The 14,005-nt window shown below is 41.3% G+C and overlaps 1 protein-coding gene across 9 annotated transcripts in view; it reads left to right on the top strand.

Annotated features, from left to right (window-relative positions):
- DENND1A (DENN domain containing 1A) overlaps positions 1-12,452 on the top strand; it is a 172,119-nt gene extending 159,667 nt beyond the window's left edge. For 2 of the 9 annotated variants that reach the window (XM_048966068.1, XM_048966066.1), the window contains exons 22-24: positions 6,523-6,651; positions 8,286-8,541; positions 9,215-12,448. In XM_048966068.1, the coding sequence (XP_048822025.1) occupies positions 6,523-6,651; positions 8,286-8,541; positions 9,215-10,534 (1,705 nt within the window). In that variant the 3' untranslated portion in view covers positions 10,535-12,448. Of the gene's footprint in view, positions 1-6,522; positions 6,652-8,285; positions 8,542-9,214 lie in introns of all 9 variants that reach the window. The other 7 variants (XM_048966072.1, XM_048966071.1, XM_048966070.1 and 4 more) reach the window with 6 other exon arrangements.
- The last annotated feature ends 1,553 nt before the right edge of the window (positions 12,453-14,005 follow it).

Raw genomic sequence — 14,005 nt, 5'->3', positions numbered from 1 at the left:
CTGATGCCCAAGATTCTAGGGTATTTGTTGTATCTGAAGAGAAGAAAATCCCATAAAAAGAAAAGTGGTTAGTTTCTTTAAGCACTCCTTTTCCCAGATGGGTACCACTGCTAGCGCTGCTATTCATGAGGAAAGAGAGTTGGAGGTTGGGTATTTTCCCCTTTCCAAATTATATGCTTGGAGCTTCTTTTCCCAGTCATTTTAGAGTGGAGTGGAATTCTGACTTTTGGCTAGAAATGAATGGTAACTTTGAATTCTACAGCTTCATTTATTCATTTTATAGTGGAATTTGGTTGCCCTCTTGTGGAGTAGATTGCAAATCCTGTCAAAGGGCTGATATGGGGAGGTGGCTGTCTGCACAGAAATTATTGGAATTTTTATAAAGTTTTTTCCTTAATATTTAATATGACTCACTGCATGGTTGATGTACCAGGTGGAAGATAATGGAGTCAATTTAATCACTGTGTATGTTTCTCATGAACTACTGTGCGTGTTTTGATTCAGAAGCTGCTCAATGATATTCCATTGTGGCTTCCTGATAACATTTATTTTCAGCTCCTGCAGTGTCAGATTGAAAATAAAGAAGCATGAATGACAGGCATAATATTTACGCTAATGCTAGTAATATGTTAAATTACAAATATTATTTTTCTTGATTTTAATTGATAGCTGTTAATTTTAGTGAGTCTGTACATTTCAGCTGCTTTCACACATTTTATATATTTTTTGGGTGGAGATTATTGGTGGTAATCTACCAAAGATAATGATGGTTCTCTGTAGATAAAAAGCTGATGTATTTTTCTCTATGATCATTTTAGTACTGAGAGATTTTTCCATCTTACCGATGTGAAAGAAAACCAAGTAATGTTCCTAGAACCTCTGGCACTTGCTGTGCAGTACCAGGACTTGGACTTTTCCTTGCCTGCCCCAGCTTCAGTATTTTCTAGTTCAAATTCAGTGGCTCAGCAGCTACTGATGTGTTTTCATCCTTTCTTTTCATCAGCTTCAGGTGGCAAAACAAATGTGTACAGAACTCCTTCCAGACAGTTAATTGTAGAACATTACAGCCAACCAGATATCCTGTAATGTGCGTGGTTGGTTTTAATACAAACAAGTTAGAAAGGCAGGAGGACAAGAACTATGATTTGGGATCTACAAGTGGGGGAAATGTAACCTTCAGGGCATTGACAGACACAGATCTTCAGCGCAGAAGGTAATATATGAGACTTGGAATTTCTGCAGTTGGCGAAATCACAAGCCAGCCTGAATTTGTTGTGATGGCAGAAATATCTGCAGGATCATGCAGGTGGCTCACAGTGCCTTTGAGACAGGGAAGGGAGCACTTATCGACCTTCTTCCTGGCTGTTTACCTCAAAATGATATTTTGAATAAGCAAAAGGTAATTTTTAAAAAGTAATTAAATATTTATAATGACGTTTTCCACAAACATTTTTTCTATCCCTTTACAAAATAATTTTCTTTTTTTGTTCTAAACTAAGAATATAACACCAGTTCTATCTTTAAAGAACATGCATTATTTTTCTCCCTCTTGGATCAGACTGTAATGAATGAAAACACCACAATTTCTATTTTTGCTGTTGTAACTTGGTAGCATTCAAGTGCTCATACTGTAGATCAGAGGAGATTCCGTGAAAGCCGCGGCAGCACTGAGAGTGCTTTTTCTTGACCTGAACTTAACCAAAATATTTAGCTTAATTGCATTGGTTCCAAAGCTAATTATTAGCCAGTTATGATCAGGAGCTCGTATGGAGGCTCTGCTTGTAAGGAGAAGCATCTGCTCCAGAGAAATTTCTTTTTTATAAACTAGCTTTACATTTTTGTCTTGAACTGACTGATGATGCGAAAGCTTCAGAGCCGTTTCCCAGGCTGTGGTCACCACTCAGACTTGGGCTTGCATCCTGCTCCTGGCTGCTGGGACGGCGTCCCGGCGCTGTGGCACAGATCACAAGCAAGTTGGTTTCAGTGCAGCTTCCTTTCCTTCCATGACGGTGCCTATTATTTCTGAACAGTCAGCCAGCACGTAGATGTCCTTCCAGCTGTTAGATTTATTAATGCATTTCTTACAACATTAAGAATTTTGTATCTTAAGTTATAGGTGTCAGTTTTTTAAATCTGTGCAAAAGAATGTTATTGTAAGAATGCATGTGCTCATTTTCTAACCTGTCTTCCATTAAAACTCAGGAGGGTGGGAGTCTTGTTAAACCTTCATATTTAGAAGAGCTGGTGGAAGAGTTATTTTTTTTCCCATTACAATTTTCAATGAGTTTCTTTCCATTTCAATAGAAACGTGGCGTTTTTGTTTTGTTTTGCAATCAGATAAAAAAAGCAAGGCTTGTGATGCACAAAGATTCTTCCAAATTGCCATTAAATCTAAAATGTATTGTTTAAAAAAATATTATTAAGCAGGAAGAACCTGAGAGCTCAGAAAACATAGGGTTGCCATTTGAGGCAATACTAAACATGTGGACGCATCTCCTTAAGCACAAATTAGGTGTTCACAGAAACAAGGTGTTGCGTTTTTTTACAGATAAGCAGTTTTTCAAGAGCTCTCTTTTACACCACAGCAAGATTGCCCATTAAGTTTAGAATAGGCTTCCAGAGAGCTCTAGGATCTGTTCTCTAAGTACTGGCTTACTGAGGAGCTGGCATCTAGGGCATGCAGAGTGGGAGGAAATTAAAATAGGAAATCAGAGGGTCAGGCTCACAATTAACAGCATGTCAAAAGGGTCTTGGGCTGGCTAAACCCGTGTCAGTGCTGCAGCAGTTCATTATGACTTTCCAGAACTCCTGTAGGACTTAGAGAAGCTAATGGTTTTCTCTTATATCGTATGAATGAAATTAGACTGCAGTGCAATAGTAGGTTATTACACTGAATTTAGCATGAAGTCAGCATGACGGCTGTGTTAAATGATACAGGCTCATAAAGCCCATTAACTTCCAGTTGATGTAACCAGGCTCTCGAAGCTCTGCCACACAGAATTTGTGTACTGTAAAGCTTTTTAAGGCATCACTTCAAGCAAGGGTCTCTGCTTAGGAAAAAGCCAAACCCGCAAGTAGTCATTTGAACAAGGTTGGCTGGAATCCAAGGGACAGTCCTGTAGACTATAGCAGATAGATTGGTTGCATGGCTTTGATTCTTCTGCCACAAGAAAATTGATTTATAAAAAGCTACATTCAATAAAGGTTGTGCCAAGAACGCAGATGGCCCAGCAAAAGGACAGCAAGTGGGGAAGATGCACACTGAGAGCAGCCGTGCTCTTTGTACGTGGCCAAGCAAAAACCTTTGGGAGCCTTCCCAGATTCCTTCCTGTCTCTCCCACTTTTCCTGTAGGATATTTTGCAGGAAACAGTTCTGGTGCTTATTTCTGCCATCTACCTACCAAATGTGTGCAGCTTGCCTTTGTGAAGAGAGACGGCTATGATATCTGTAGGGGAAATTGGTGAACGCGTACTTATTATTGAGAAATAGGATGAAAATGTGAGATGGCTTTGTAGAATCTTGCATCTAGATCTGTCAGAGCAGGCAGAGGTGTCATCCAGCTTGTTCCCACTTTAAATCCTTTGTTCCTTTTTTTAACTTTGTAGAAATTGCATAGAAAGTTGAGTCAAACTCTGAGGCAGTTACCTGCCCTGACTGCTCCCTGTGATCACACAGTGATTCCTGTTATCTGATTGGTTTACTCATAATTTTGTAATACTTAAAAATATGCTTTATGCTAATATTTTAATTTTTCTTGGACTGTTCTGCTTCTGTGAAGATTCACAGTATGCAAAGTGTCACTTTAAAAAATAAAATACTTTACTGTTCCTGTTAGCTCGCACTCAGGTGTGCTGAATATGCAGGAAGGAATTCCAGAGACAGGTCTGTGCTTTGTTCGTAGTGAAGAGTTATGGGGCAATCCCCTCAGTCCCAAATCTCTTATTTCATACTGGCAAGAAAAAAACCAATGCATCCAAAACCCTCATTCTTTTCATTTTACTGTCTAAGAGGGACAAATTCCTTAATTCCCTGGAGTAGTGGCACAGGTATTCTTTAAAATACAAAGAATAAATCCTTCCTCAAATTTGGGAAGCCCTTTTCAGGGGAACAATGGCATCAAGACCAACGTTACTCCGTCGTATCATCATCTCTGTAATCAGGAAAAAGCAAACAGTTGATAAAATACACAAATTTATTTTTTTCTGAACTACCTTTTAAAATTATTACAGAGTTCTCCTTATTAATGTCCAAATCCTGTACTCACATTTTCAGTATGTATTTTTTCTATCTCAAGTACATTTAGGTGTCAATTAAATTTGAAATATCTACATTTGTCAGCATTTCATTTTTGGCCAGTGTGATGTGCTGCTGATTTGTCCATGCATCCTGACACATGAAAAAAGCTCCTGAGATGCAGATCTTCCTCATTAAAAAAGAAACCCATACTATCATAATGGTACGCAGAGCCATGGAGCGCATCCCCAGCTTTATTGCACTGTGTTTCTGACATGATATTTAAAAAGGAACAGCCACGGCTGTCAGTACTGTCATATGCTAGTGCTAACCGAAGACATGTTAAACTAAACATTAGAAAGAGATCAGCAAGTCATCTGCATGGTAACTCAGCTAAGAGATTAGGTAGGCAGGAGCTGGTGCAGTCATGTGGAGATGATGAGGGTTGTAGCTGTGACGGACACATCCTTTCTTCCCTCTAAGGCTGCAGCAGCGCTGCCTTGTAGCCAGGCTTGCTGTGACCTGCCTTTCAGAGACAGCTCTTTGTGTATGAAATCCTAGCAAGTGGTGGGTGGCAGACTGCAGGAGAGTTGGCGAATTGGGTTAATGAGGGAATCGGTACTTTTTTTGGATTCCACCGCCTCAAGCTAATAAAAAATTTAAACTTGGACGATTTTAAACTGTTCATCCCTTATCTGTGGCCACAGTCTGTTACAGAGAACACTGACGCTGAAGCTGAAGCACTTTCCTTTTTCTAATTAGGAGATCCCACTTTCAGGAGTCTTGCAACAGCAACAAAAGCGGTGCATGTTATCTTACTATGAATGTGATCCTGTTGCACTGGTCTGCACTGAGGGGCAAATGATGAATTAGCAAAAGAAATCTTATTTCTTCAGAGCTCGTTTTGTGCATACACACACAGACACAATATGTTTGAATTTGGCGTGGTCTGAAGGCAAACAAAAGGGATCAGAGGCGGTGCTGCGAGGGCAGCGGCACCTGAGATCTGCTGCGTGCCATCGCCAGGCGTAGGGCCTGGCAAAGATGTGTGGGCAGTCAGCATCGCTCCTGATTTCCAGAAAACAATTTAGATTTGCTTGAGTCGTATTAGGTGTTACTGTACTTTGCAAAGAGAAAAAGCTCCGTGTGTGTATATAACTTCAAAAAAAAAATCTGTAAGATTCTAATATAAATCGATATACTCTTTAAGCATCTTTGCTTTCTAAAACTCTTTTAGATGAATTTTTTTTAATGCAAGTTGAAGCCTTTGGATAGCAGTCTCCCTTTTAGCAAAAAAAAAATTTAATAAAGTTTAAAAAATGGCCATTTTTTCCTAATGCAGTGGCAGCTCCCTCTCTTTCCCTGGATGCCTATTATAGCATGAGAGGAAAAGAACAGCTATGCAACAGCTTTAATTGGAGTACCACAGACTATGATTTAACACTATCAGCTGCATCTGCTGCCACCGCTATTTTAGACTTTTTATTAATTAGCTCTGACCTGATTGTGAGTAACATTTATTCACGGCGGCAGTTTGGGTCCCCTTGAGCTGTCACTCACAGTGTCCAACTTCTCTTTTTCTGACCTAATGTTTGGGACTGTTTCTCAGAACAGTTACATAGTTATTTAACAATTAGATGGAAGAACTAAGAAACACTGAAGGCTGATTATGAATGCAGGAGCAACTGTATCTGTACTATAAAGGTAACAGATCAAATTCCTTTTCTTCCTGCGCTTTTGGTCCTCTTCTGCAGTGTATTCTTATCTGCGATGTACGTAGCTGTGAGGTATGTTACCATTGTTCTGCATTGCTTACAGGGTCGTGACCTATCCTTTGTTCCCCACGATGAGCCTGATGCTGCTTACACTGAAGTAACAAACTTTATTGCAGATCTCAGTATTAGCAAAACTGAGCTCCCATCTCAGTTGGCAGTCATGATGTACGTTTTGATTCAGTACAATAGCTGGGATTTTCTCAGTGATATGTGACTGGCAAAATGTGGGCAGAATTGTGGATTTCTGTATTGGCTTCTATTGCAACAGGGATCTGATTGCAGGTCTTAGCACCCTACCCTACTAGATAACCCTAGAAAACCCAAGGTTATTAGAAGAGTTTTATTTTCTGCCTAGACAGTACAGCTCAACACATGTCTGCAGAGCTCTTTGCAGTGGCACTCAGTCACGTTCAGAAATTACTTAGAGCCTATGAATCACTTGGTTTTCTCTCTCCTCTGCAGCTTGCAATGTGACAACTTGATAACTTCCTTTTCTCTCCCTGTTTCCCTCAGCCTTGTAAAGCCTATGCGACACTATACAGTCTTCCTCTCTGAGGACTCTTCTGATGATGAATTTCAGCAGGAAGAGGATCCTGTATCTGGCTTCTCTGAAAACTTTTTCTTCTCTGCTCCTTTTGAATGGTCTATCCTTTATTCTTTCATTGTATTAATTCAGTCTTTAAACAATGGTTTTTGCATTGGTCAGGGTGCCTGCTTCTTGCAATTTTGGAAATAATCTTGCAATCTTTGTACAACACTTGATGAATGTTCTGCATTTCTCCTGCTTGCTGTCATATTTAAAGGCATGTAAAAATATGCTTCTGCATGAAACACTATGCAGTAATGCACAGTTTGTTGCGTTACGTTCGAGTTGAGCTCTGTAGGAGGTTCCTTCCACTTGCCCTTTGTTCCAATGTGCTGCTTGTGTTCCTGCCCAAACCTTCTGCCATTCTTCCTCGTACAGTGCTAACTGTGCTGTTTGGATTGTCCTGTGAGCTTTATTTCAGCACAGCCATCAGCTTGTTCCAGTTCCAATTGTGTGCTCCCTCAGGTGCCGGTTCCTCGGTGACTCAGAGCAGTCACCATGCAGAGGTCCTACGAGGGTTTTGAGTACAACCTGACATAGAATTATACAAGAAATAGCAAGCTGTTTGTTGGGTTTGTGTGCAGGGTTCTTCAGTGTTTCAGTAATTTTGCAGTGTGATTTCATGCTTAGCAGATGAGCATGCAGAATGTGAGAGATTAAAGATGCAATCAAGATTTGCAAGATCATTGTTTTCCTGAGGAGTGCCCCATCAGCTGTCTGGTACTTACATTATTACATTCATGTGTTGCTAGCTGATTGCCTACTACTTATTTGTTGATGAAGGAAGTAAGGACTTTATAGATTTGTGTGATAAGGATGTGTTATAATAAAATACGGAAAGAAGAGGAGGGTTCTTCCATATTATCCTTGGCTTTGGAGGTCTCACAAATAGTTTCTTTTAATTGAAACCTTGTTTAAATGCCATGGTAAAATTGGCTGCCAGTCAAATCACTGCAGATAAGTGTGTCACTTCTTGTTATTAATTGGATGTGCATTATGCTGCTGTTCTCTGTACACAGAACCTATATGCAAATCTGCTGTTGTTCATTTCTTTTTGCTGAGGTATGTACAAGAAAAGCATCTTGCTAACTCGGCCTTGGCTGTAAATGTAAAATAGGTGTCTCCATAATGGATTGTGGTGTTTCTTGATAACATGACACCAGTACAAACATTGGAACTCTGCACAGTGTTCCCAATTATTGCAGGAAAACACTGAATTATGTTTTGTGCTGAGTTAGCTTGAAACTGAGAATGTAAGTGGCTGCAGAACACGAGCACTTTGTGGTGTGCTTGCTCTGACTTCCTGTGTGCAAGGCCTGAGCACAAGAAAGCCATCTGCCTGAGTGGGAAGGGCCAGGCTGTCACAGCAGAGAGCTGGCATCCATCTATTCCTGCTTTGGGAGACTTGGCTTATCAGTCTGTCTGTAAGTGCATCACCACAGCTTTCCTCCAAGTACTTCCATCTTCCATTTTTTTTCTTCTGAAAACTTCTTGAGTGCCAAAGTCATCTCTGTATGTCTGCCCTCAGTCATTTTGCTCACATGCCTGCTGTTCATGAGATGCTGTATGCTGCATTTTCCTACCCAAAAACAGTTTGTTTGAGCCATCCAGCTCCTTGGGAAATAGTTGTCTTTAAAAATAAGAGAAAGGCAGTCATTTGCAGCATGATTTTTGTTTTCCTCTTTTGTAGGCCTCAGCCGTACCGGGCTCTGAAAGAATCTGATAGTGCTGATGGGGAAGAGGCTGTCAGTCCAGAAAAGGCAAAAGAGCCTCTGCCTCCAAGCCCTCTCCTCTCCAGCAACGCTACAGAAATCAACCTCCTTGAAGACATTTTCCCTAACTTAGAGGTAGAAACGCAGCCTCAGACTCTCAGCCAGGCGAAGAGCCTGGAAGACCTGCGGACTCCAAAAGAAGAGGCAGATCAGCGATGCACGTTTGATTACCAGGTTTGGACAGAGTTCTATATGCCCTGGGGCAATTTGCAAAGAACTAGGGTTGTCTGTCTTCCATTATTCCTTGAATAATATTCAGTTAGTATTGAGTAGGTGCATCCATTTGTCCATGTGTTTCAACGTTCCTTTCTGAATTAAGAAACTATTGAAATGAAACTCAGTTGTCAGATAGTGGCTATTTTCATTGAAACATCAGTTGGACAATCTAGATTGCTGAAGAGGAATATTCTTTGAAGAACTTCACTGAATATATACAGCTGAGAAAGTGGCAAACTCTGATAGGAAAGAAAAGGATGTAATTTCTACCTTAAAGTAATATTTAATTTAGTGTTAGATCCAGATGTTTCATTTGACAGCTTTTGCTGTACAACAATTGAAGTTTTTCCACTTCCGTACCCTAGATGTAGATGCGTGCTCCTTCCTTGGCTAACAGCAGATGCCACAATATATCACAGCTGAACAACTTCTTAGAGGAAGAGCTGTAACTAAAACTGTAGAGTTCTGCTTCTGCTTTCCTGCCTGTCCTTCTTGGCCATATGCAATTGTCCCTCTCCTTTCGGTGTTCACTCTGCGGACAGATCTTTGTCCACTCACAGCTGAGCAGCCTGTCTTCAGGCTGATCCATGCTGAGAGGAGATCAGTGAAAGTTAACGTTGTTTTCTTGCAGAGAATGGATCTTGCTGGGTCTGAGAGGAACAGGATTGTGCCACCAATGAAGCTGTCTCACCCTTACAACAAGCTGTGGAATATGGGTCATGATGACATGGCTATTCCTACCAAGTACTCCCAAAGCTCACCAGAAAGGCCCCTGACTGCACTTGGCAATGTACCGCCAATCACAAGGAGACCCCGGAGCAGAGACAGCATTCTGGCTTCTGCAGAAAAGGATGACTCAAATCCTGCTGCTCAAGGGAATATCACCATTCCTAGGCCACAGGGAAGAAAGACTCCTGAACTGGGGATAGTGCCACCGCCGCCAGCACCCAGGGCTTCCAAGCATCAGACTCCAACTGGGCCAACAGAAATTCTCAGTGCTCACACAGGATGTAGCCAGTTGGTTTCAGATCTTATCCCGGAGCCCTTAGGAGTTGCTAGGTTGTCCTTAGAACCTGAAGTCCAGCAGTCTGTAAATTATTCCTCTTGTTCATCTCAGCTTTTGTCCAGTGCTACCAGCACTGCAGAGATGCTCCAACCTGTCAGGGTGAAGACAGATAATACAGGTAATGAAAGTGACTACCTTCTGAATCTGCTGGATCCATTAAAAGCAGCCAGCTGGCAAAGCAGTGGCCCCCAGCAAGGTTCCTGCAGCCTGCAGAGCTCAGTCACTCCACCTTCTGGAGCTGGCTTTATATCAGTGGCAAGTGACTTTGTGCCTCCTCCAGCTGCACCATTTATCCAGTCACTCAGTTATCCTTCCCCAGCACTGCCACCTTTTTTACAGGCATCTCCTAATCCATTTACACAAACGGTGCCAGGACCCCTGTCAGTGTCTCTTGTTAGGCCCCCAAGGGGCTCTTTCACCCCCACATTAGGTCATGCTTATAGTTCTAGCTTCATAACACCTAATTCTAGTTTATATCCACCACACAGACCTCAACCAAACATTTCAACATTGTCCATGCCTAACTTGTTCAGCCAGGCTCCAGCGATGTCACCAGCTGGCTCCTTACTGCTGCAGAGCCACAGCCCTTCTCCAGCGAGCTCTCTACAGCCAGCATGTTTAAGTGGTCCTTCTAAAACCAGAACGTTGCATGTGGGCAAGTCCACTTCCAAGGTAGATACCCAACAAGCACTAGCTCTTCTGTCTAATGAACCCCCTTTGATCCCTTCCAGGCCAGCTAAGGGCTTAGAGTCAGTGTTACTGTCCTCAAAACCTGAGGAGACAAAAGATCCATTTGAGGATTTGTTAAAAAAGACCAAGCAAGATGTGTCATCCACACCAGGTAAGGTTGAACAGCTCAGAAGGCAATGGGAAACCTTTGAATAATGTTCCCAGTGGTCTTTTGATGTCCCTTTGGAATTGACAGGATGTTTTTGTTTTCTTTTTGAGCCAGCATACAACCAAGCATTTCTTTTATGGCTGCAGGACCATTGCCATGCTGCAATTCACATGACGGCTTTTTGCCCAGAATTTGTTCTACTTGGGAGTTCCCATGTTGTTCTGATCCCTGCAACTGTTTCCTCACTTTCTGCCACTAAACACACTCATGACTCTTGCACTGATCAAAGCATGAAGGTGGTTGGTTTGGATTTGATTTGGTTTGGTGTTCCACGCATAGCTTTTCAGTCACTACTACTGAAGCAGAATTTACTCCATGTATTTTCAGCCCTTAGTGCAGCCAGCAGCATGACACAGCACACCATGCCAGAGTTTTCTTGCTGCCTGTCTGAATGGCGTTCAGCTTAGTTTTTCCTGTATTGCATACATCACTATAATATTTTGCTTTCCCGTGTGGAGTGCAGCAAACAAACCCAGACTAATGGGCTGTACTGAGTTAATAATCCATTAGGTTCCAAGTTTGTCCTGTCAGGCATTCATTAGGTCATACTACTGGGTGAACTTTTGTTGCAAATTTTTCATTTCCCTTCTCCAGTGTGCTGACACTGAGAGGTAACAGGGACCTCTGGTGTAGAATTGTCACAGTTCTTTGTTACAACAAAACCACAGCACAGAGCAGTTGCTCAGGGTTTGGTCCTGCAATCCTGTTGGGAAACTGGAAACACCAGCAATTGATTTTGTTTGTTTGTGTTTTTTGTTTTTTTTTTTACTTTTTTGTTGTTGTTGTTTGATTATTTTTTGTTATATATATCAGAAAATAGAGTCCATCAAGAGTATCCTAGTTCTTACGTATGTGTATGTTAATATTATATACAAACATTATAGATGGCAGTATATGAATGGGATGTAACAATGTCTTGATTATTTAAAAAAAAAAAGAGAAAAAATGGAGTATAAAAGCCCATGAGTTCAGGCTCATGAGTTCAAGTTAAATGCCAGTGTACTGACAAGATGGCCCAAGTGCAGCGAGATGAAAGCTGCAGTGCTTGTCTGTACAGACAGAAATCAGACTCAAGTGGAGCTGAGTAAGTCACGTAATGCTGGAAGGCCAATCCCTGGCAGCTGCCTGTCACTGCTGGACTTCAGATGTGCTAACTGCTACCTTGAAGCAGTGGGATTTCATTCTGGTCTGCAAGGCTCTCCACTCCTTCAGCCTGTCTTAAAAACCACAATCCTTACCCTGCTTTTGATGAGAACCGTTTGCTGGTATAACGAGATGCTAACTGGACCATGAAAAGGACTGTGAGGTCACAGATACTACGATGCAATGAAAAGGTTAAAGGGTACGTTCATCCTGATTTTCTAAGACTCTTATCTATGGCAATAGTATCCTCAAGAAATTTCATCTTAATCTTAGCAACTCCTTTAAAACCTGCTGTCTTTGCAGTGATCATTTCTGTTTTACTTAAGTGGTGCTTTTTTTGGATTTGTTTTGTATTTGGGCAGAGTCACATTTAAAACATCACTCCATCGAGGTAATCACATCACCATTAAGCCTTTGATAAAGGAAATCATTTTGAACACGTGGGGAAATTCTTGTAAGCTTTATCAGAATTATTTCCAATGTATCTATTTTATTCATATAATCTTGGAGGTTTTCTTACTCTAGTGTATGAAAATGGCTGTCTATGCGTTTGAGTCTGTGCAATACAAAGAGAAATACTCCTAATATCTGAAATGCAAACAGTTTGAGAAAGACCATAGTGTTGCATCAATATTTCTGTAAAGCACTGTTACTCTTACAAGCCATGCAATTGAATTTGTATTTTCTTTTTGTGCTGGAAGACAGATGGTTTTAGTATTGCATAGTAAAATATTTAAAGTCTAAGACAATAGCTCCATTTCGTTTTATACAAACATTATGTACAGATCCAGTCTGGAATTTGCGGGTTTCCTTTAGTGTGAGTTAGATGGGAGAAAAAAAACCTTCCTCACTTGTGGTGGATCCATACAAGCACCACTATGCAGCAGATGATGTGCCATTGGAATTTTGCATCTTTTTGTGAGTTGTTTTTTTCTCCTCCCTTCTTTTTCTTGCCACACACTGATTTTTTTCTCACCTGCAGTGAATGGTCTGTGCTGCCTGCATTTTTTCTGCTTTTTACATGTGTGTGAAACTCTCCAACAGGAGATTGACATCTGCTCCGTTTCCTCTGTGTTTCGGAGGTGGTTAAAGTCTGTCAGTAACAAATGACTGCCATTTTTCAGGGAAAGTAACATCCCTTTACCCGACCATACGAGTGGTTGGTTCAGTGACACTGCAGGCTGTGTGCAGCAGCTTATCTTTTGTTAAACAGGAATGTGTGACGTGCTGCCTTCAAAGGAGCGTGTAAGTAAATGATGGCTGAATGTTTCCCAAACTCTGTCCATTTGCATGAGAGGATTTATGTTAGTTTATTTGTCATTTTTTAATGTGTTTTGTGCCTTTTCTATGCTTACCCTGTAGGCTTTATGACCAAAGTGCTTTTTCCAGCACTGGCAGATTAATTGCTCAGTATGAACACAAAGCCTGTTAGCTGCTGCTTCTTACAACATCCAGGTTTGGAAAAACCTGTTTCACTTTGCTTGTGACTGTTGGAGGTTAACAGATGTATTTTTTTAAATCTCTGCTCTGTGAATCGGTGATGACAAGAGCTGCTCTGGTCCCCCAGTGTCCTTCAGGAACTTAAGAAGTTTGTGGCAATGCAGGAGATGAATTCCCACCCTGGAACTGCCTGGTTCCACCACGCTCAGCTTTGTGATAATCCTGTGCCCATGTTTTCAAATGGTGCAGCAGCTTGGCGTCATAAAACAAACGTAAGCATGTGATTCATTGTGTAGTACTGTAAAATTAATTGCTTAATAGAGTTAAACGTTTTGGCAGAGTAGGGGCTTTATGTAATCTCACCGCTCTTTTAATGGATGCATAAAACTGAAGCAAGGGCATATGCCTACAGTTAGTTAATTTTCTGTGGAACGTTTGCTTAAGTTGCCAGAAACTGAGTGTATTTTCTCTGAAAGAAAGACTGAGAATTGTCTTCTCAGGAGCATGCACCAAATTTTTTCACATTTTATAATTTAAATCCACTCCCTTTTGGCCCATTGCTCTGCAGCAAGCACTTTGATTATCTGTCTCTGGTTTCAGGCTCACCTGGTTGTGTTTATTGCAGCAGTTACCTCAGTGCCAAAGTGGTCATTACATTCCATGATGCTGATGTGTTGCTGTTACATGGAAGCAAACTGGATGTGCAGTTTAGTCGTGTCAGGTGTACCTCAGTGGCTCTGGCTGTTCCACTGCACAGGGATGCTTACAATACCAAGCAGTCAGTGCAGCCGTTTCAGTTATAGTCATTTATTTCCACATTCTAGACTCCCTTCCAGGTGCTCCAGTTCAGGCTGCTCACTCTGAGCTCTGTCCAT

Source organism: Lagopus muta, chromosome 19 (genome assembly GCF_023343835.1).
Source record: "Lagopus muta isolate bLagMut1 chromosome 19, bLagMut1 primary, whole genome shotgun sequence".
In the NCBI taxonomy this organism is placed as follows: Eukaryota; Metazoa; Chordata; class Aves; order Galliformes; family Phasianidae; genus Lagopus; species Lagopus muta.
The sequence above is the reverse complement of the archived record's forward strand: the minus strand, read 5'-3'. Positions and strand labels throughout refer to the sequence as shown.